This window comes from Capricornis sumatraensis, chromosome 2 (genome assembly GCF_032405125.1).
Source record: "Capricornis sumatraensis isolate serow.1 chromosome 2, serow.2, whole genome shotgun sequence".
Lineage (NCBI taxonomy): Eukaryota > Metazoa > Chordata > Mammalia > Artiodactyla > Bovidae > Capricornis > Capricornis sumatraensis.
In genome coordinates, this window is record NC_091070.1 from 88,155,338 (window position 1) to 88,172,715 (window position 17,378).

The 17,378-nt window shown below is 36.5% G+C and overlaps 1 protein-coding gene across 1 annotated transcript in view; it reads left to right on the top strand.

The window, feature by feature from the left end:
* Positions 1-17,378, top strand: part of DENND4A (DENN domain containing 4A) — a 73,856-nt gene that overhangs the window by 25,337 nt on the left and 31,141 nt on the right. Inside the window, exons 12-17 of the mRNA XM_068964348.1 lie at positions 18-163; positions 12,574-12,707; positions 15,291-15,426; positions 15,771-15,977; positions 16,064-16,192; positions 16,442-16,583. Of these exons, the coding sequence (XP_068820449.1) occupies positions 18-163; positions 12,574-12,707; positions 15,291-15,426; positions 15,771-15,977; positions 16,064-16,192; positions 16,442-16,583 (894 nt within the window). The remainder of the gene's footprint in view (positions 1-17; positions 164-12,573; positions 12,708-15,290; positions 15,427-15,770; positions 15,978-16,063; positions 16,193-16,441; positions 16,584-17,378) is intronic.

Below are 17,378 nucleotides of genomic sequence, written 5' to 3' on the forward strand. Positions count from 1 at the left end.
AAATTTATGTTGAACAGCTTTCTTAAGAAGTCGGGACCGGTCACATCAGAAATTCTATAACATGATGACCAAAACACAGATGTTTATTCGCTTCATTGAGGAATGTTCTTTCGTCAGTGATAAAGATGCAAGCCTGGCGTTTTTTGATGATTGTGTAGACAAAGTAAGTCATATAGTATGTCTGCACAGTGCCCTAACTTATTTCGTGTGACTATTATAAATGTTTTGAGTTACAGTTTCTATTTATAACTTAACCAGCTTTTAACAAAACTTTAATTAATTCCATTTAATCATTGACCCTTTATTATGAATGTTTTGGTGGCCTCCTAGATGTTATGGAATTTATAACTTTGCAGGATTTTACTATTATGAGTTTTATTTTAGCAGCCACGTCTGTAACCCTTCCTGTCCATTTATAGACTGAGGGGATTTTATCCAAGTCTGTGGGCCTCTAACCTGAGCATCCTTAATTTTCACCTCTCCTTTTGGTCTGAAGTGAATTGTTACACACTGAGAGTAGGAGTAGAACATAACACTTCACCTGAACATTTCTGCAATTTGGGAGTGCATTTGTAGCATAAATTAAGTGAATTAATTCTATTATATTCATCTGTGAAACCTTCCCTTCCCCTGTAGTCCACTGTCATTAGTGAGGTAGAGCAAAGTGAGTATTCATGCTGGCTAGAGGGGAGCTTGGGGAACAGTGGCGCAGAGAGGGGTGCCAGAATCTGAATGGGTGAAGGAGGAGCAGCTGAGCATGGGGTGTTGAAGCCCAAAACGGTGAGGAGAGCATTCATCCACGCAAGGGTAGCATGGGGGGTGCTGTCAGAGGACGAGCAGGATGAAGAGAGAGTCCATGCTGGAGGACAGACTGTTCCAAGGGGTCAGAACCTAAACAGGATACGTCCATGTAGACATGAGGACAGCAGAGAGTGTCAGCGTCTAAGCAAGGCAGAGTCTGAGTGTTCCCATTGGGTGGTGAGCAAATGAGGTATCAGAGTTTGATCTGGAAATTAGAACATGTGAGGCATAATTGATGTGGAAAAATACTGTTTCTGGTGCTGATAGAGAGTTGACAAGCTTAAGATGCCCAGAAATAACCACCCTAGTCCTTGAAATGCTTTGCTTTGCTTGCTTAGTTGTTCAGTCATGTGTGACTCGTGAGACACCATGGACTGTAGCCCACCAGGCTCCTTTGTCCATGGGATTCTCCAGGCAAGAGTATTGGAGCAGGATGCCATTTCCTCCTCCAGGGGATCCTCCCAAACCAGGGATCAAACCGCATCTCCCTTCATTGCAGAGCCATCAGCAAAACCCTGAAATCCTTTAGAATAGGGAAAAGGTGGATATATGCCAGCATTTCTTAGAACTCAGAATTCATTTTCTCATAGAAACACTGATATTCGTGGTGACCATCTGTAGTTCAGATGGTGCATGGCTATAGTGTCGTGCCAGAAATATGTATTAAATTTCTTTTTGGTGGATTGGTATTCTGACCACCTTTTAGGACAAATTTTTAGAGTCCAAATTTATTGAAATAAATATATAAACAATAAATGCACCTTTGAAGTGTACAGTTTGGTAAGTTTTGGCAAATATAGATTTCCATGTAACCATGACCCCAAAACATAGAACATTTCTGTCACCCCAAAAAGGATATTACTTTTTTGGGAAATTCATTTTTTGTAGTTTAAATAACCTATTTAAATAAGACAGACTTTAGAACCCTGCTTTTTTGTAAGTTGAGTTCTGCCTTGAAATCCTGTTTATTTTGAGACGTAACATTATATGTCCTTGGTAGTTTTGTCTTTATTGTAGCATTATACTAAGAATGCGCTTTTCAATATTTTAATTAAATTTTTAAGTTTGCTCTTTTTTGGTGCTTTTAAAGTTAAATATTAGTAAAAAGAATAAATAAATAGAAAAGGTGTACAATGAATAAGAGAGTATGCTTTAAAGAATAATTTCTCTAAATCCTTTTTTATAGGAATAATTCTGTTGGTTTTTTAAATAAAAATGTTTCTGACTAACATGCACTTTGAATGTTTTTCCTCTGTAGTGCTTGGCTTCCTCTATGGTGCTGAGCTTCCCTTGTGAACAATGGCATATATTAATAATTGGGTAACAATTGTTCCTTGTGCCAAGTCAACTGAATCATAAGGGACCAAATTAGTGACAGGGTTTGCTAATAGCCTGCTTTAGCCAATAAATTTATGAATCTACATAGGAACACTGAATTAGTTGGAAGAATCCAATTAACAGTGCAGAAAAGAAAAATCTTGTATTGTTCCCTTTTACTTCTTGCTCATTTTGTGTATCTTGCTTTCACAAGTTTGTGTTTCAGCTAAAAACTCATAACGGTATCACATGGTTTAAAAAAATTCTTACAATATTGTAAGACAAACGGGATTTATAATTTTGCTAGATATTTAGGGTATTGTGTTCGAAGAAGGATATTTTATTACTGAAAATTTCTGTATTGTCTAGGATTTTCTGAAAATAGGTTACTTACTGTTTAGTTGATAAAAGTTAGTGTGAGGCATGATTGACTTAAAGAATATAAATTCTGAGAAGTCTCAAAAAAGAAACAACCCAATTAAGTGTATAATTATTGTGTCTAGGCAGATTGTTTCCCTAAAATGCTCTTTACCTATTCAAAGTCTGGATCCAAAAAAATATCACTTATATATAGTGGATTCATATTATACTTAAGAATTTTGATGATTACTAAGAAAGTCAAAACTGGAAAATTTACTCACTAAAACATAGTTACTTGTATTTGCTTTTTTATAATTCAAGGAACTCTTAGAGAAAATAATAAAATGTCAAAAATCCAAAGTGGATTTTTTTCTTAGTTAAAAGTGATTTTATTTGTGATATCATAAAATATATCTTAATAGAGGTTAATTGTATTCCTAGTATTAGCAGAACTCTCTGAAATAGTAAATAATTGTACAGTGCTGTTACTATTTTTCATATTTTACTAGCACAGTTTCAGTGCATTAAGCACAGAAAGTCAGTGCTTGCTTTTAATGTGTCAATGGTTTTTGAATATCAGTAATACTTTTAAAATAGACATTCATATGGGATTATTCCTTAGCTAAGTGACTGTGAGCTTAATTTTTTAAGTGAACCAACCGATCCCCTCTGGCAGTCTGGCTATGAAAACAAAATAATATTAGATATTCATTAAGTGCTTCAGCCAATCCATGACTAAGATTGAACAAAAGTTAGACATATTCCTCTTTTGATCTTAGCCTATCCAAACAGAAAACATTTGATCAACTTTAAAAAACCTGAAGTGGGTAAAGCTGACTAGGACTAAGAAGAACAATATATGAAACTTATTTGTGTTTCATTTATGACTAATTTGAAAGCCATGTGTTCTTTTTCTTCATATGATTGTATTTTAAATCCTTACAATCTGTTCCTATAGGATGGAGCTTAACCGAAAGCAGTTTTGTGTAACAAATAGTCTGGTAAGGTTTTTCTTGGTCTCCCAAGCATCCCTCTGCAGTGTTTTCTGAGCATATTAATGTCTTGTGAAAAAATACGAAGAGAATATGAAAATTATTTTAATTTTATCCTGCCGTGGGTGTTGGATTTCTTTTTTCTCCCAATAGAGACAGATGTCACTGCGTTTTCCAAAAGACAGAAATGCCCAACTGATAAATGAAGCATTTATTACATGGTAGTGTTGGTAATGTTGAAATGAGATTTTATTAGTAGACAAGCTAAGGGAAGTTATCCCAAGGTACTGAATTTACAGAGCACCATTTTAATATTTTAGTAGACTTTACAATACTTAGAGCAGTTGTCCATGTCTATAGGTTTTTTCCTATGCAGACAAACGGACAGGTCTGACAGGGAGCAGCTGATAAATAAATAAATAAAAATTTAAAAACACCTAATGCTCACAGACAAGACAGTTCTCTTATAATATTCCATTATGAAGACCAGAGTGGTTGGTTTCCAGCTTCCTTTCCAGTGTCCTTTGGTATTGGTTGTAACCTTTTTATTCTGGTTCATCTCTTCTACTACATTATCACTGCTGCTGTTATAATGACATTAACCTCTTTTCATCTACATAAAAATGTTTGCATATCATATAGAGCTCCTCATTTTATTTTGGGGTTGCCCATGGACCAGGACTAGAAAAGGTCAGTTTTCATTCCAATCCCAAAGAAAGGCAATGACAAAGAATGTTCAAATTACTACACAGTTGCACTCATCTCACACGCTAGCAGAGTTATGCTCAAAATTCTCCAAGCCAGGCTTCAACAGTATGCAAACCACAAACTTCCAGATGTTCAAGCTGGTTTTAGAAAAGGCAAAGGAACCAGAGATCAAATTGCCAACATCTGTTGGATCATCAAAAAAGCAAGAGAGTTCCAAAAAAACATCTACTTCTGCTTTATTGACTATGCCAAAACCTTTGACTGTGTGGATCACAACAGACTGTGGAAAATTCAAGAGATGGGAATACCAGACCAGCTAACCTGCCTCCTGAGAAATCTGTATGCAGGTCAAGAAGCAACAGTTAGAACTGGACATGGAACAACAGACTGGTTCCAAATCTGGAGAGGAGTACGTCAAGGCTGTATATTGTCAGCCTGCTTATTTAACTTATATGCAAAGTACATCATGTGAAATGCTGGGCTGGATGAAGCACAAGCTAGAATCAAGATTGCTGGCAGAAATATCAATAACCTCAGATACACAGATGACACCACCCTTATGGCAGAAAGCGAAGAAAAACTCAAGAGCCTTTTGATGAAAGTGAAAGAGGAGAGTGAAAAAGTTGGCTTAAAACTCAACATTCAGAAAACTAAGACCATGTCATCCCGTCCCATCACTTCATGGCAAATAGATGGAGAAACAATGGAAACAGTGAGAGACTTTATTTTGGGGGGCTCCAAAATTGCTGCAGATGGTGACTGCAGCCATGGAATCAAAAGATGCTTGCTCCTTGGAAGGAAAACTAGGACCAACATAGACAGCATGTTGAAAAGCAGAGACATTACTCTGCCAACAGTCCATCTATTCAAAGCTATGGTTTTTTCCAGTGGTCATGTATGGATATGAGAGTTGGACTGTAAAGAAAGCTGAGTGCCGAAGAATTGATGCTTTTGAACTGCGGTGTTGGAGAAGACTCTTGAGAGTCCCTTGGACTGCAGAGATCAAACCAGTCCATCCTAAAGAAAATCAATCCTGACTATTCATTGGAAGTACTGATGCTGAAGCTGAAACTCCAATATTTTGGCCATCCGATGCGAGGATCTGACTCATTGGAAAAGACCCTGATGCTGGGAAAGATTGAAGACAGGAGGAGAAGGGGACAACAGAGGATGAGATTGTTGGATGGCATCACCGACTCGATGGACATGAGTTTGAGCATGCATCAGGAGTTGGTGATGGACAGGGAGGCCTGGCATGCTGCAGTCCATGGGGTCGTAAAGAGTCAGACACGACTGAGCGACTGAACTAATCTAAACTGATAAACATTATATCCTTCTAGGGACACCAGTGATTTTCAGTTATTATTGACATGTTCCTAATGTTGTTTTAGGAAGTAACAGGAAGTGTGGAAAATAAAAGGGTGGAAAAACTCCATAAGCTTAGTGCCCTAATATCCATTTTACATTTACTTTCAATGTTTTTAACATAATTGTGATATACTTCCTAATTTTTTACATAACCAGATCTTATAAACATTTTTATATTGCTGCCAAATCTCAAAAAAGTAATTTTTAATTGTTTACCACATTAAAACATAGCATAGTGTAAAAAGTCAAATGATTTTACAAGGCTTAGGTCCCATTTTTTTCCCACCCCTAGTTTCTATTCTCTGAGGAACCACTTTCTCTTTCAGCTATTTCATCAGGCATTTACTTTATGGTTTCCAAATAGTGTCTTGTTATTGCTGCCTATTGTTTTATATATTATCCATTAAGGTTGTATCTACTACCATCACCAAAATTCTCCCATAGTTGGTCAAATGGTTTTCAATGTTGATATTTTAATTGATATTTTATCAATGTGCCTGTCTGCTAATTTCACTTCGTATGCAGTCACAGATAGGTCATATGTACATATTGTAATTAAATTTTCTTTTACGTATGGACTTTGTTTTCCCAAAGTTAATAATAGCTATATTTCTAATTTTGTGCGTACTATTAATTCATCTCTAAGCTCTTCTATGAAGGTAAAAAATCTAAAATCTCAATTTTTCTAATGTTGTCAGGTAGTCTATCAGTTGTTTTTTTTTTTTTTTTAATTCTTGCTGGAGCTTTCCATCTTTGTGTTTCAGTCTGAACTGCTTTCTAGACTGTCATCCTAGGATTTTCCCTCACCATCATCTTGGGAACGGTACTGACCTCTGTACACCTTCAGAGTTGGATCCCCAGCTTTCTGGCTTCAGTAACTTCCCTCTTGATTTATTTCCTTGTTATGGTGAATCACAGGTTTCAGTGGTTTAGTGAGAAAGACTTCATGGGAGTTACATGTTTTGATGCCCTGCCTGTCTGCAGATTTCATTATTCTCCCTTAATACTTGATTGCTAGTCTGGTCGGATGTAAAATCTGAAGTCATTACTACATTGTCTTCTGGCCTCAGATGTTACTGTTGAGAATAACATCTAGTCTAGTACTGTCTTTATTTCTGATCTTTTGTGCCGGATCTCTTTTTTTTTTCTGGAAGCATTTAAGATCCCCGATGTTCTGAAATCACAAGGATATGCCTGGTATCAGCCTTCATTTTCGTCTCTGAATTGGACATATGTAGGCCCTTTTAATGTATAACTCATGGCCTTCAAATTCTGGGGTATTTTCTTTCCTATTTTTCTTTTTTTAATATAAATTTATTTATTTAAATTGGAGGTTAATTACTTTACAATATTGTAATGATTTTGCCATACATCAACTTGAATCCGCCACAGGTATACATGTGTTCTCCATCCTGAGCCCCCATCCCTCCTCCCTCCCCGTATCATCCCTCTGGGTCATCCAAGTGCACCAGCCCCAAGCATCCAGTATCATGCATCAAACCTGGACTGGCAATTCGTTTCATATATGATATTATACATGTTTCAATGCCATTCTCCCTACTCATCCCACCCTCGCCCTCTCCCAGAGTCCAAAAGACTGTTCTATACATCTGTGTCTCTTTTGCTGTCTCACATACAGGGTTATCATTACCATCTTTCTAAATTCCATATATATGCATTACTATACTGTATTGGTGTTTTTCTTTCTGGCTTACTTCACTCTGTATAATAGGCTCCAGTTTCATCCACCTCATTAGAACTGATTCAAATGTATTCTTTTTAACGGCTGAGTAATACTCCATTGTGTATATGTACCACAGCTTTCTTATCCATTCATCTGCTGATGGACATCTAGGTCGCTTCCATGTCCTGGCTATTATAAACAGTGCTGCGATGAACATTGGGGTACATGTGTCTCTTTCAGTTCTGGTTTCCTTGGTGTGTATGCCCAGCATTGGGATTGCTGGGTCATAAGGCAGTTCTATTTCCAGTTTTTTAAGGAATCTCCACACTGTTCTTCATAGTGGCTATACTAGTTTGCCTTCCCACCAACAGTGTAAGAGGGTTCCCTTTTCTCCACACCGTCTCCAGCATTTATTGCTTGTAGACTTTTGGATCACAGCCATTCTGACTGGCGTGAAATGGTACCTCATTGTGGTTTTGATTTGCATTTCTCTGATAATGAGTGATGTTGAGCATCTTTTCATGTGTTTGTTAGCCATCTGTATGTCTTCTTTGGAGAAATGTCTGTTTAGTTCTTTGGCCCATTTTAGGATTGGGTCTTTTATTTTTCTGGAATTGAGCTGCAGGAGTTGCTTGTATATTTTTGAGATTAGTTGTTTGTCAGTTGCTTCATTTGCTATTATTTTCTCCCATTCTGAAGGCTGTCTTTTCACCTTGCTGGTCATTTCCTTTGTTGTGCGAAGCTTTATATTTTTCTTTTCTACAACTTTTAAAGATGTATTTATATTCTTGGTTGCATCAGGTCTTGGTTGCTGCACGCGGGATCTTCATTGCCTCACGCCACGTCTTTTGTCGTGGCACATGGACTCTGTAGTTGTGGTGTACAGGCCTAGTTGCTCTGAGGCATGTGGGATCTTAGTTCCCCAGCAGGGATCGAACCCATGTCCTCTGCACTGCACAGCAGATTCTTAGCCACTGAACCACCAGGAAATTGCTGTGTTTTTTTTCCCTTTTTTAGATATACTTTCCTCCAATTTCTCTGTTCTCTTTTTCCAAAATATGTATTGTTTGTGTATTGGCCCTCCTGGCCTGATCTTAGTTTTCTTTTTTCTTTCTCTTTTGCTTGTTGTTTTCATCTTATTTTCTGTCTCTTTGTCATATCTCCACTTTCCAGATGTCTTCAGTCGTATCTTTCAGCCTTTATAGTATACTTTTAACCTCTGCTATCATATTTATAATTGCCATAAGCTCCTTCTCATTCTCTGAATGCTCCTTTCTTATGTGTGTATGTGTTATAGCATCTTCTTGTTTCATGGATGTAGGCTTATTCATTTTAGTTATTTTGAAGGGTTTTTTCCCCTTTCCTTGTCTCTCCTTCTGAGAACCTTTTAATATTTGTTTTATTCTTTTTCAGGTTTTTGGTTTTTTGTGTGTGTGATCTCTAGTTGGTATTTGTTACCAAGTATGAGGCACAGAGAACTCAGTGGAGCTCTTTCTAGAAGGTGAGGCTTGGAGCTTCCTTAGGTCTGAGATTGATGATCATAAAGGAACTCAGCTATTTCATTAGAGTCCCTATCTGATCAGTGTCTGTTATTCTTTTAGGCTGCAGAGTTTCCCCAAGAGATATCTCCAGTCTTTAGCCTGGGATGCATAAGCCTGACCACAAGTACTCTCAGAGCTGAGTGGGGAAGGTAGCTAAGATTTTCCACTTGTTGTAACATGTAAGCTTTTACTCATTTCTCCTGTTTTATGGTATTAATCTCCTTCATCTTCCCCAGCTCTGCCTGGCATCCTCAAATGTAAGCTTTCTCTGATTGACTCAGAAAGACCCAACCCAGTTTTCTGCTGCTGGGGAGAGATCATGGCCTAACTGTACTGGGTTGGGCAAGGGTCTAGGAGTTCTCAAATGCAGGCATTTAACTAATTCTCCTGATTCAACCTCACTTGCCGTCCTGTCTTCAGGGGCATCATGCTCTTCATTCCTGACCTTTCTGGTGCTTTGTAGAGCCAAACGGCTGACTTTATGGTTTTTCTTCTTTATCCCCTCCCCAGTGCCAGACGTGTGGTTTTCAGCTTTCATAGGTCTCATCAAGCTACTATGCGGCTTCTAAAATGCTTTGAACTCAGCTCTGCTCTCCAGTTCATTTTGCCTTCATTGTTTTTTAATCTCCTTACTCTTGTTTTGGTGAGATTTCAGGAAGGATTGCAGGTAAATAGTTGTGTTTAATTTGTCTTGTCCAACCAGAAGCCTGTGTAACCTTTACTCTTTTCATTTTTTTTCTTTTAATGATTTTTTTTTAAAATTTAAGGCTGTGCAGGGTCTTCGTTGCTACATGGCCTTTTCTCTAGTTGGAGTGAGCAGAGTCTACTATCTGTCGTGATGCGTGGGCTTCTCGCTGTGGTGGCTTCCCGTGTTGTGGAGCACAGACTCTAAGGTGTGCGGGCTTCAGTAGCTGCAGCAAGTGGGTTCAGGAGTTGGGGCTCCTGGGCTCTAGAGCACAGGCTCAGTAGTTGAGGCACACGGGGTTAGCTGCTCCTAGGCATGTAGGATCTTCCCAGACCAGGAAGGGAACTCTTTACCACTGAGCCACCAGGGAAGCCCTTGGGCGTATTTTCGATTCTAGTGTTCCACACGCGTATCTGGTGAGAGAGGCCAGGATCAAGAGGCCTGGGAACTGGGAGTTCTCGGCCACAGTTGTGGCTCTGCCATCAAAAGCTCTGGGGCCTCTGGCAAGCACCGCAGCTTTCCTGGGACTGTCTCCTTCCCTCGGTCATGTCTGACTCTTTGTGACCCCATGGACTGTAGCCCGCCAGGCTCCTCTGTCCATGGGATTTCCCAGGCAAGAGTACTGGAGTGGGTTGCCATCTCCTTCTCCATACTCTCTCATTTTTGATGACTCTATATGTCATCTATGTATCACACTTTAGCTATTTACTTATTTTTTGCCATGTAGGTGACTTCCAGTTTATTGTTACTGTATGTGTACGTATGTGTGCTCAGCCATGTCCGACTCTTTGCGATCCCATGGACTATATATAGCCCTCCAGGCTCCTCTGTCCATGGGATTCTCCAGGCAAGAATACTGGAGCGGGTTGTCGTTTCCTTCTCCCAGGGATCGTCCCAACCCAGGGATCAGACCCACATCTCTCACGTCTCCTACATTGGCAGGCAGGTTCTTTACCACTAGCATCCCCTGGGAAGCCCCAAAACTGAAAGTGTTAGTTGTTCAGTCTTGTCCCACTCTTTGCAACCGCATGGTCTGTCCATGGAATTCTCTAGGCAAGAATACTGGAGTGGGTTGCCATTCCCTTTCCAGGGGATCCTCCTGACCAAGGGATGAAACCCAGGTCTCCTGCATTGCAGGTGGATTACTTACCATCTGAGCTACCAGGGAAGCTTATTGCAGTCCTGCAAAAAAAAAAAAAAACTTTCGTACTGATAATTTTTTCTGTTAGGTTTTCTCCTTAGAATAAGGAGAAAGGGAATTCCCTGGCAGTCCAATTGTTAAGTCTATACTCCTACTGCAGAGGGTACAGGTTTGATCCATGACACAATGGAGTGCAGCCTAAGGGGGAAAAAAAGGATATGGTGGATGTGTTTAAACATACCTTGCTTTCTAAAAAAGATTGTATCAATTTTGAGTACCAGCTGGGTTTGTGATTATGCAGTTTACTATATTTATTATATAATTGCTTGTTTCACTGTATAAAAGTATTGAAAGACTAAAAAGAAAGATACCTTCTTTTATAATATACTGATTAATTTTTAAACCCTTTGACAGAATTGAGATAAGTGCTTATCCTAAAAGTAATGTAGTCTTCTTTGTTTACATTTTTATTCTGAACATTTGTTGCTTTTGTAATTTTTATAAAGCAAGTAAAAATAATACATATCCATTATTTTAACTGGAAAACAAATAACAATATAAAGAAGAAAAGTATTGCCAGTAATAAAACCACCCAGAGGTAGCATTTTGATAACTGTGTGTGTGCATCTGTGTGTGTGTGTGTGTGTGTGTGTGGGAGAGTGTGCACACATGGAAATATATCTATATAACAGATAAGGCACAGTCTTAAAAAAGTTAGAATCATACTCCGTGTGTGTGGTGTGTGTATATAGATACACATATATATTATTTAGTAGTTTTTTATTGTGAACATTTTCTCCTGTCATTAATTATAATTTTGAAAGTGAAGTCGCTCAGTCGTGTCCGACTCTTTGTGACGCCGTGGACTGTAGCCCTCCAGGCTCCTCCATCCATGGGATTCTCCAGGCGAAAATACTGGAGTGGGTTGCCATTTCTGAAACACGCCTTAATTATTGCCTAGTTCACTATATGGATGTACCATTAAAAACATTCTTTAGAGATTACAGCAGGTAGTGCTGTGAAATTATAATCAACAATTTACATAAGAAGACTCTGGACTTGTTGCCTCTTTTCAAAGGTTAGGAAAGTGGGAAAAGCTGTTTCCGCCCTGCTTTGGTCTGCTCTTCCGTAAATCCCCACCTTAAGATTTAACTTGTTAATCAGGCTTACTCTCCATCTATTCCTGTTATGTGACACTAACTCTGTCTAACCTGATAAAATTCTGTGCATTCTGTTTTGTCATATGTATGACATCCGGTTTAAATTAATGTGAATGTTGTGCTGTTTCGTTTATGAGTTCCTTTTGGGAAGTTTAGACTCTATGAAGTTTTTATTTTTATGAATATTACCATACCATAGAGTATCTAGAGGTAACAGACAACTAAAATGCTTTCAATATTGATGTGACTAGAACTTAACACAAATGTGCTTCTACGTATACTGGAAGAACTTAGGGAAGTTTATTTTACTTAGTCGAAATCAAAGACAGACCCAGTATTCTCAACATACACACACACGCATGCATGCACATTTAAGTAGTAGTATTTGTTAATATAATAACATTTTAAGGTTGTATTTCTTGAGTAAATTTTCACTATTCAAAATGCAAAACAACATTAAAAGGTAATATGTTGGGAAATCTGGGTCCTATTCCATTCTAGTACATTCCCTTCATTGCCTCTTAGCCATATAGATAATTACTTTCTTAAAAAGGTATTTTTGAGTATTTCTTTATGTGAGTACAAGAGAAAACTAAATATGTTATTTTCACTTAACTATCTCAGAGAACTTTCTATAGTAATACATAGAGAACTTGCTCATTCTTTTTTTATTTTTATTTTTTTTATTTTTTTCATTCTTTTTTAAAATAGCTTCTTAGTATCTAGTTGTGTAAATGGTTTATTTAACCATTCCCTTATAGATGAACACTTGTCTAGTCAATGTATCTTTTTAATATATATTTTTAACTCCTTCAGGTGGATATGGACAAGAGTGGTGAAGTGCGGCTTATAGAATTGGATGAATCTTTCAAAAGTGAACATACTGTTTTTGTAACACCTCCTGAGATCCCCCATCTACCCAATGGTGAAGAACCCCCTTTACAGTACAGGTATTCAAGAGGCAGAATGTTTGAGATTGAAAGAGAGAAGCAGTCCATCATCTGTGACGTAGCTTTCTAAGGACTATGGTATTTTCAAAAATCCAAACTTTACAGATCCCTAATTTTTAGGGGGTAAGCGAGCTTATCCCACATCCATTACTAAGTTTTGAGGTATAAAAAGAAAAAATATATAATTTTGCATGATACAGACTTAGGAAGCTCTCTATATCTCCATAAGTATATGTTCTCATAAATTTTAAGTTAGGACCCACCAAAATGCAGCACACTTATTACAGAATTTTGATTTTTGTTTCTCACTAAGATTGGTTTACTCACTTTCATCCCCTCCCCCAACACATACCGATTAGTGTAACTTGGTTTACAAAAGGATTATCAGCTATATTTCAATTGTAGAGTTGATATTTGTTGCTTTGATTTGTATGATTTAATTTTTTAGGCTTTTAATTTTTCCATGAGTTTTAAAGTCAAGGAAATTCAAAACTGTTGGAATTAGTCGTTGTTAATTTAGGAAGTTCATTCAGACACTGCTAAGTGCTTGGTATATAGACTTGAATAATATATTGTTCTTGCCTTCAAGTCTAGTAGAAAAGAGAAAAGCTCTGAGCACAGTGATAGTGTTATGATAGAAGTGGATTTATCATAGTCTATCTATCTAGATACACACACACAGATATATATATAACGTTTGTTGTAACTAGAGATAGCTTCTAATATACCATTAAAATGGCAATTCCATTCAGATTGTAAATGATTTTTAAAATTTTCCATAATAATTTCTTATTTTAAAGATTCTAAAACCATTTTATACCTATAATTAAATCATAGTGTGCCATTTTCATTGAAAAGATATTTTTCAGGACATCCTTATTTATCATTTGGATTAAATTCTTCCTTTTACAAGTGGCGTAACTGATGTTTTGAATATTGATGAATTCATAAGCTACCTGATTCCTACCCTTAATTTTTATCTATTGCTGATGTTGCTCATATAATTTTTTAAAGGTCTGCCTTTTCTCAAAGACATTTAAAATACTTCTGATAGTTTCTCTTTCTTTTTCTTTCTAAATGAGATCTCATTTCTTTTTTCTGTTTTGTACATTATACTTCTAAGAGACATCTTTTGGTATATTTCATTAATATAGTTTTGTTTTCTTTTTATTTTTGTGGGTTGGTTTTAATTATTTAATTTAAAATTTACCTTTAGATTTAGTCCTTTAAAAAGAATACTACTTATCCTTAAAAGTTCTCATTTTTTAAAAGAGTCTATCATTTTTTTTTCTTGAGACTACTAATATGATTTTGGTGTAATCATACCCATCATCGGAAATAAACTTAAATGTCTTTAATGGGCACAGTGGATCCTGTTAGTAAGAGGTAGCAATTCATATATATACTTACATAGTCTGTATAAAATGATAAGACACTTTAAGTTTCCATAAGATGCACTGTTTCTTATTATCACACCATATACATCCAGTGAACTTTTTTAAGGGACATGATTTTCCTGAACTTCTTTGCTATTTTATTCCTACTCAATATTCAGTCATTACTAATAGCTTCTTGTTCTGTTGGGTTTGCCTATAATAACATATAATAGATACAGTTTATCTTTTATTATAGTTAGTTTTCTTCTTAGGTAATTAAAACTATATGCCTTTAAGAATAATCTAAAGTAGGATAGGTTTGCTCCTCAGAGGCTTCTGTTGTTTTTAGCATTTCTTTTACCCAGCTGCTGCTACCTTTTTTTCCATTTTTTAATATTTATTTGTTTGTGCTGGGCCCCAGCTGTAGCATGTTGTATCTTTAGTTGCAGCTTGTGGGATCTTGTTCCCCAATCAAGGATCAAACCTGGGCCCACTGCGTTGAGAACATGGAGTCCCAGTCACTGGACCAGCAGGGAAGTCCCTGCTGCTACCTTTTAAATGCCCAAACACACTACGCTAGCCCCCAAGTTAGGTCCACCTCCTCATAGTCACCCCGTCTAATCTTTTCTTCTATTCTCCAGCTTCTTCAATTTTCTTTCTCATAAATGAGGCCCTGGATCTACTTAGCTAACCTGATAAATCCTTTCATAATAATGTGAGAGCTTGTCCTGGTTGACTTATATTATTTGCATTTTTCAAGAAGAAAGTTCTATAGTAATATGTTAATCCAAGCATTGATATTATCAATAACTCTCCTGTCTGAGAGTATTGATTTGGTGGGCCTTTTACCCATTCTCATATTATCTCGTATGTTTGCTATTTATCTGCATGAATACTCACTTGTAAAATTTGTTTGAGTTACTTTGGAGTTTGATGCCAAGTTTAGCAAAATTTAAATGTGTTTCACTTTTTTCTCTCCAAAATATATCCTTGAATATGTATTTGGATATTACATTTTAAACTATTATAGTAAGAAAAGCATCATTAATACAAATATTTGTTGATTATATATCGAACCCTTATGGAGGAAGACTGTTAAAATAAGAAGTTAAAATAAGTTAAGAAGTTATTGGTCATAATTTGTTTAGCTTGTAACCAGTATGCTCATCTATATGTGCTTGAGTTTTTCTTTTCTTTTCAAAAACAGCTATAATGGATTTCCAGTTCTTAGGAACAATTTATTTGAGAGACCTGAAGGATTTCTACAAACACGAAAGAGCAAATTGCCTTCAAAATCAAGTAGTCCTAGTAGCCCTTCTCCCATGTTCAGAAGAACAAAACAGGTGCTTCGATGATTTTGTATTTTTCATGTAATCATGCATTAGAACAAAAATAAATGACACTCTTCCTCCCATATTTTACTGCCACACATTAAGCTCCCTGAAGCATTGTGAAGAAAATGTAGAATAATCTGACTTCAAAAAATTAACCAGTGCTCTTGTCCTCGAACTTTATTTTACATATTGTATAATACAGATTAAAGCAGAGGCTTGAATATTTATTAATTATAGACAGATGTTAGGGAAACATTATAAAAGCATGTGAGTTACACTTGTTCAGCCTTCAGTTAAATAAGGACATTTTAAGTATGTAAATTTATTAATAAGATCCTTGCATTTTTTTCCAGGAAATTAAATCAGCCCATAAAATTGCCAAGAGATATTCTTCCATTCCTCAGATGTGGTCTAGGTGTCTATTGCGTCACTGTTACGGACTCTGGTTTATTTGTCTCCCAGCTTATGTGAAAGTATGTCATTCAAAAGTCAGGGCTCTGAAAACAGCATATGATGTACTTAAAAAAATGCAGTCAAAGAAGATGGATCCACCTGATGAGGTAACAATTATCCTTATTATTTTATTCAAGACTTATGCAGATAAGATATTTTGCGGGTGTACACTCTCAAAACTTCTGTGTTCCAGGTGTGCTACCGCATTCTTATGCAGCTCTGTGGACAATATGATCAGCCTGTGCTTGCAGTTCGAGTGCTTTTTGAAATGCAGAAAGCTGGTATTGACCCAAATGCCATTACTTATGGATATTACAATAAGGTAATTACTTTGACTTAGGTATAACTTTTGTCATTTCACAACCTTAGTTTAATGGCAGAAATAAATGATGCAGGGCTTTTGTGGTATTTACTTTAGAGTATCTAAAGTATAGTTTGTAAATTGAAAATAAGATTCTTTGTTCTATTTTGGGATGTACCGTGTGTTTATTCTCTAGATTAACTCTAGAGCTAATGAATGTTCATTTATAAAAATGATTTCACTGATTGTTTTATTTTGCTGACTGAATAGGCTGTTTTGGAAAGCACTTGGCCTTCAAGGAGTCGTAGTGGATATCTTCTTTGGACAAAAGTGAGAAATGTGGTTTTAGGAGTAGCACAGTTCAAAAGAGCTTTAAAGAAGCATTCAAATTTATCACAAACAGCTCTCTCAGGTAATTCCAGGTTTTTAAGGGATGTGTATGTTGTACTTTTTCTTTAAAATTAATTGACTAGTTATAATGTACACTATTTGGAAATTTTAATGTTTCAGAATATTGAATGTTTTCTAGTTTTTATTGTCATTAAGCAAATTCTAATATTATTCTTACCACTTAAAAAGTACCAAATGTTACTTTTTTTTCATGTAACTGTTACCAACCTTTGGTGGTCTTGCTTTAGTGTTCGTTAATAATTCATGGTAAGCGTCTTTGTTATAGTTGTATTTTGCTAATTCTGAGACAGTCTTCATGATCAGTATTAGTAGATTATTAGCTTGAACAACAAACTAATATGTATTTTTGGTTATCTCCCTGAGTAGTAAAATGCTGTCAAATTGTGTTCTTAAGCAGATGGCAGTGACCTGGATGCTGTTAGTCATGGCAGCATGGATAGTGGTCATGGGACACACAGTGTGGAGCAGGCACCTTTTAATACGGGTTTAATCAAAGTGTATGCTTCCGATGATAGATCTAGTACAGGTTTGTGTGTGCTTATGTATACATTCATTGCAATACATTTTAAGAACTAAGTTTGCTAACCTATCTTTTTTAGATTTTAATTTTCAATGGTATATTTAATTGTCTTTTTAAATTTTATATGGTAGGCGTTTGATAGTATATTTAATATCTATGTAATTTTATGCATTCTCTACCTGAGTCAAAATGAAAGGTTAAGAGAGTTTATTTGAGTTTTTAGCCCATGATAATCCAGTTAACTCTGAATAGCACAGAGGTCTCTTTATCATATCC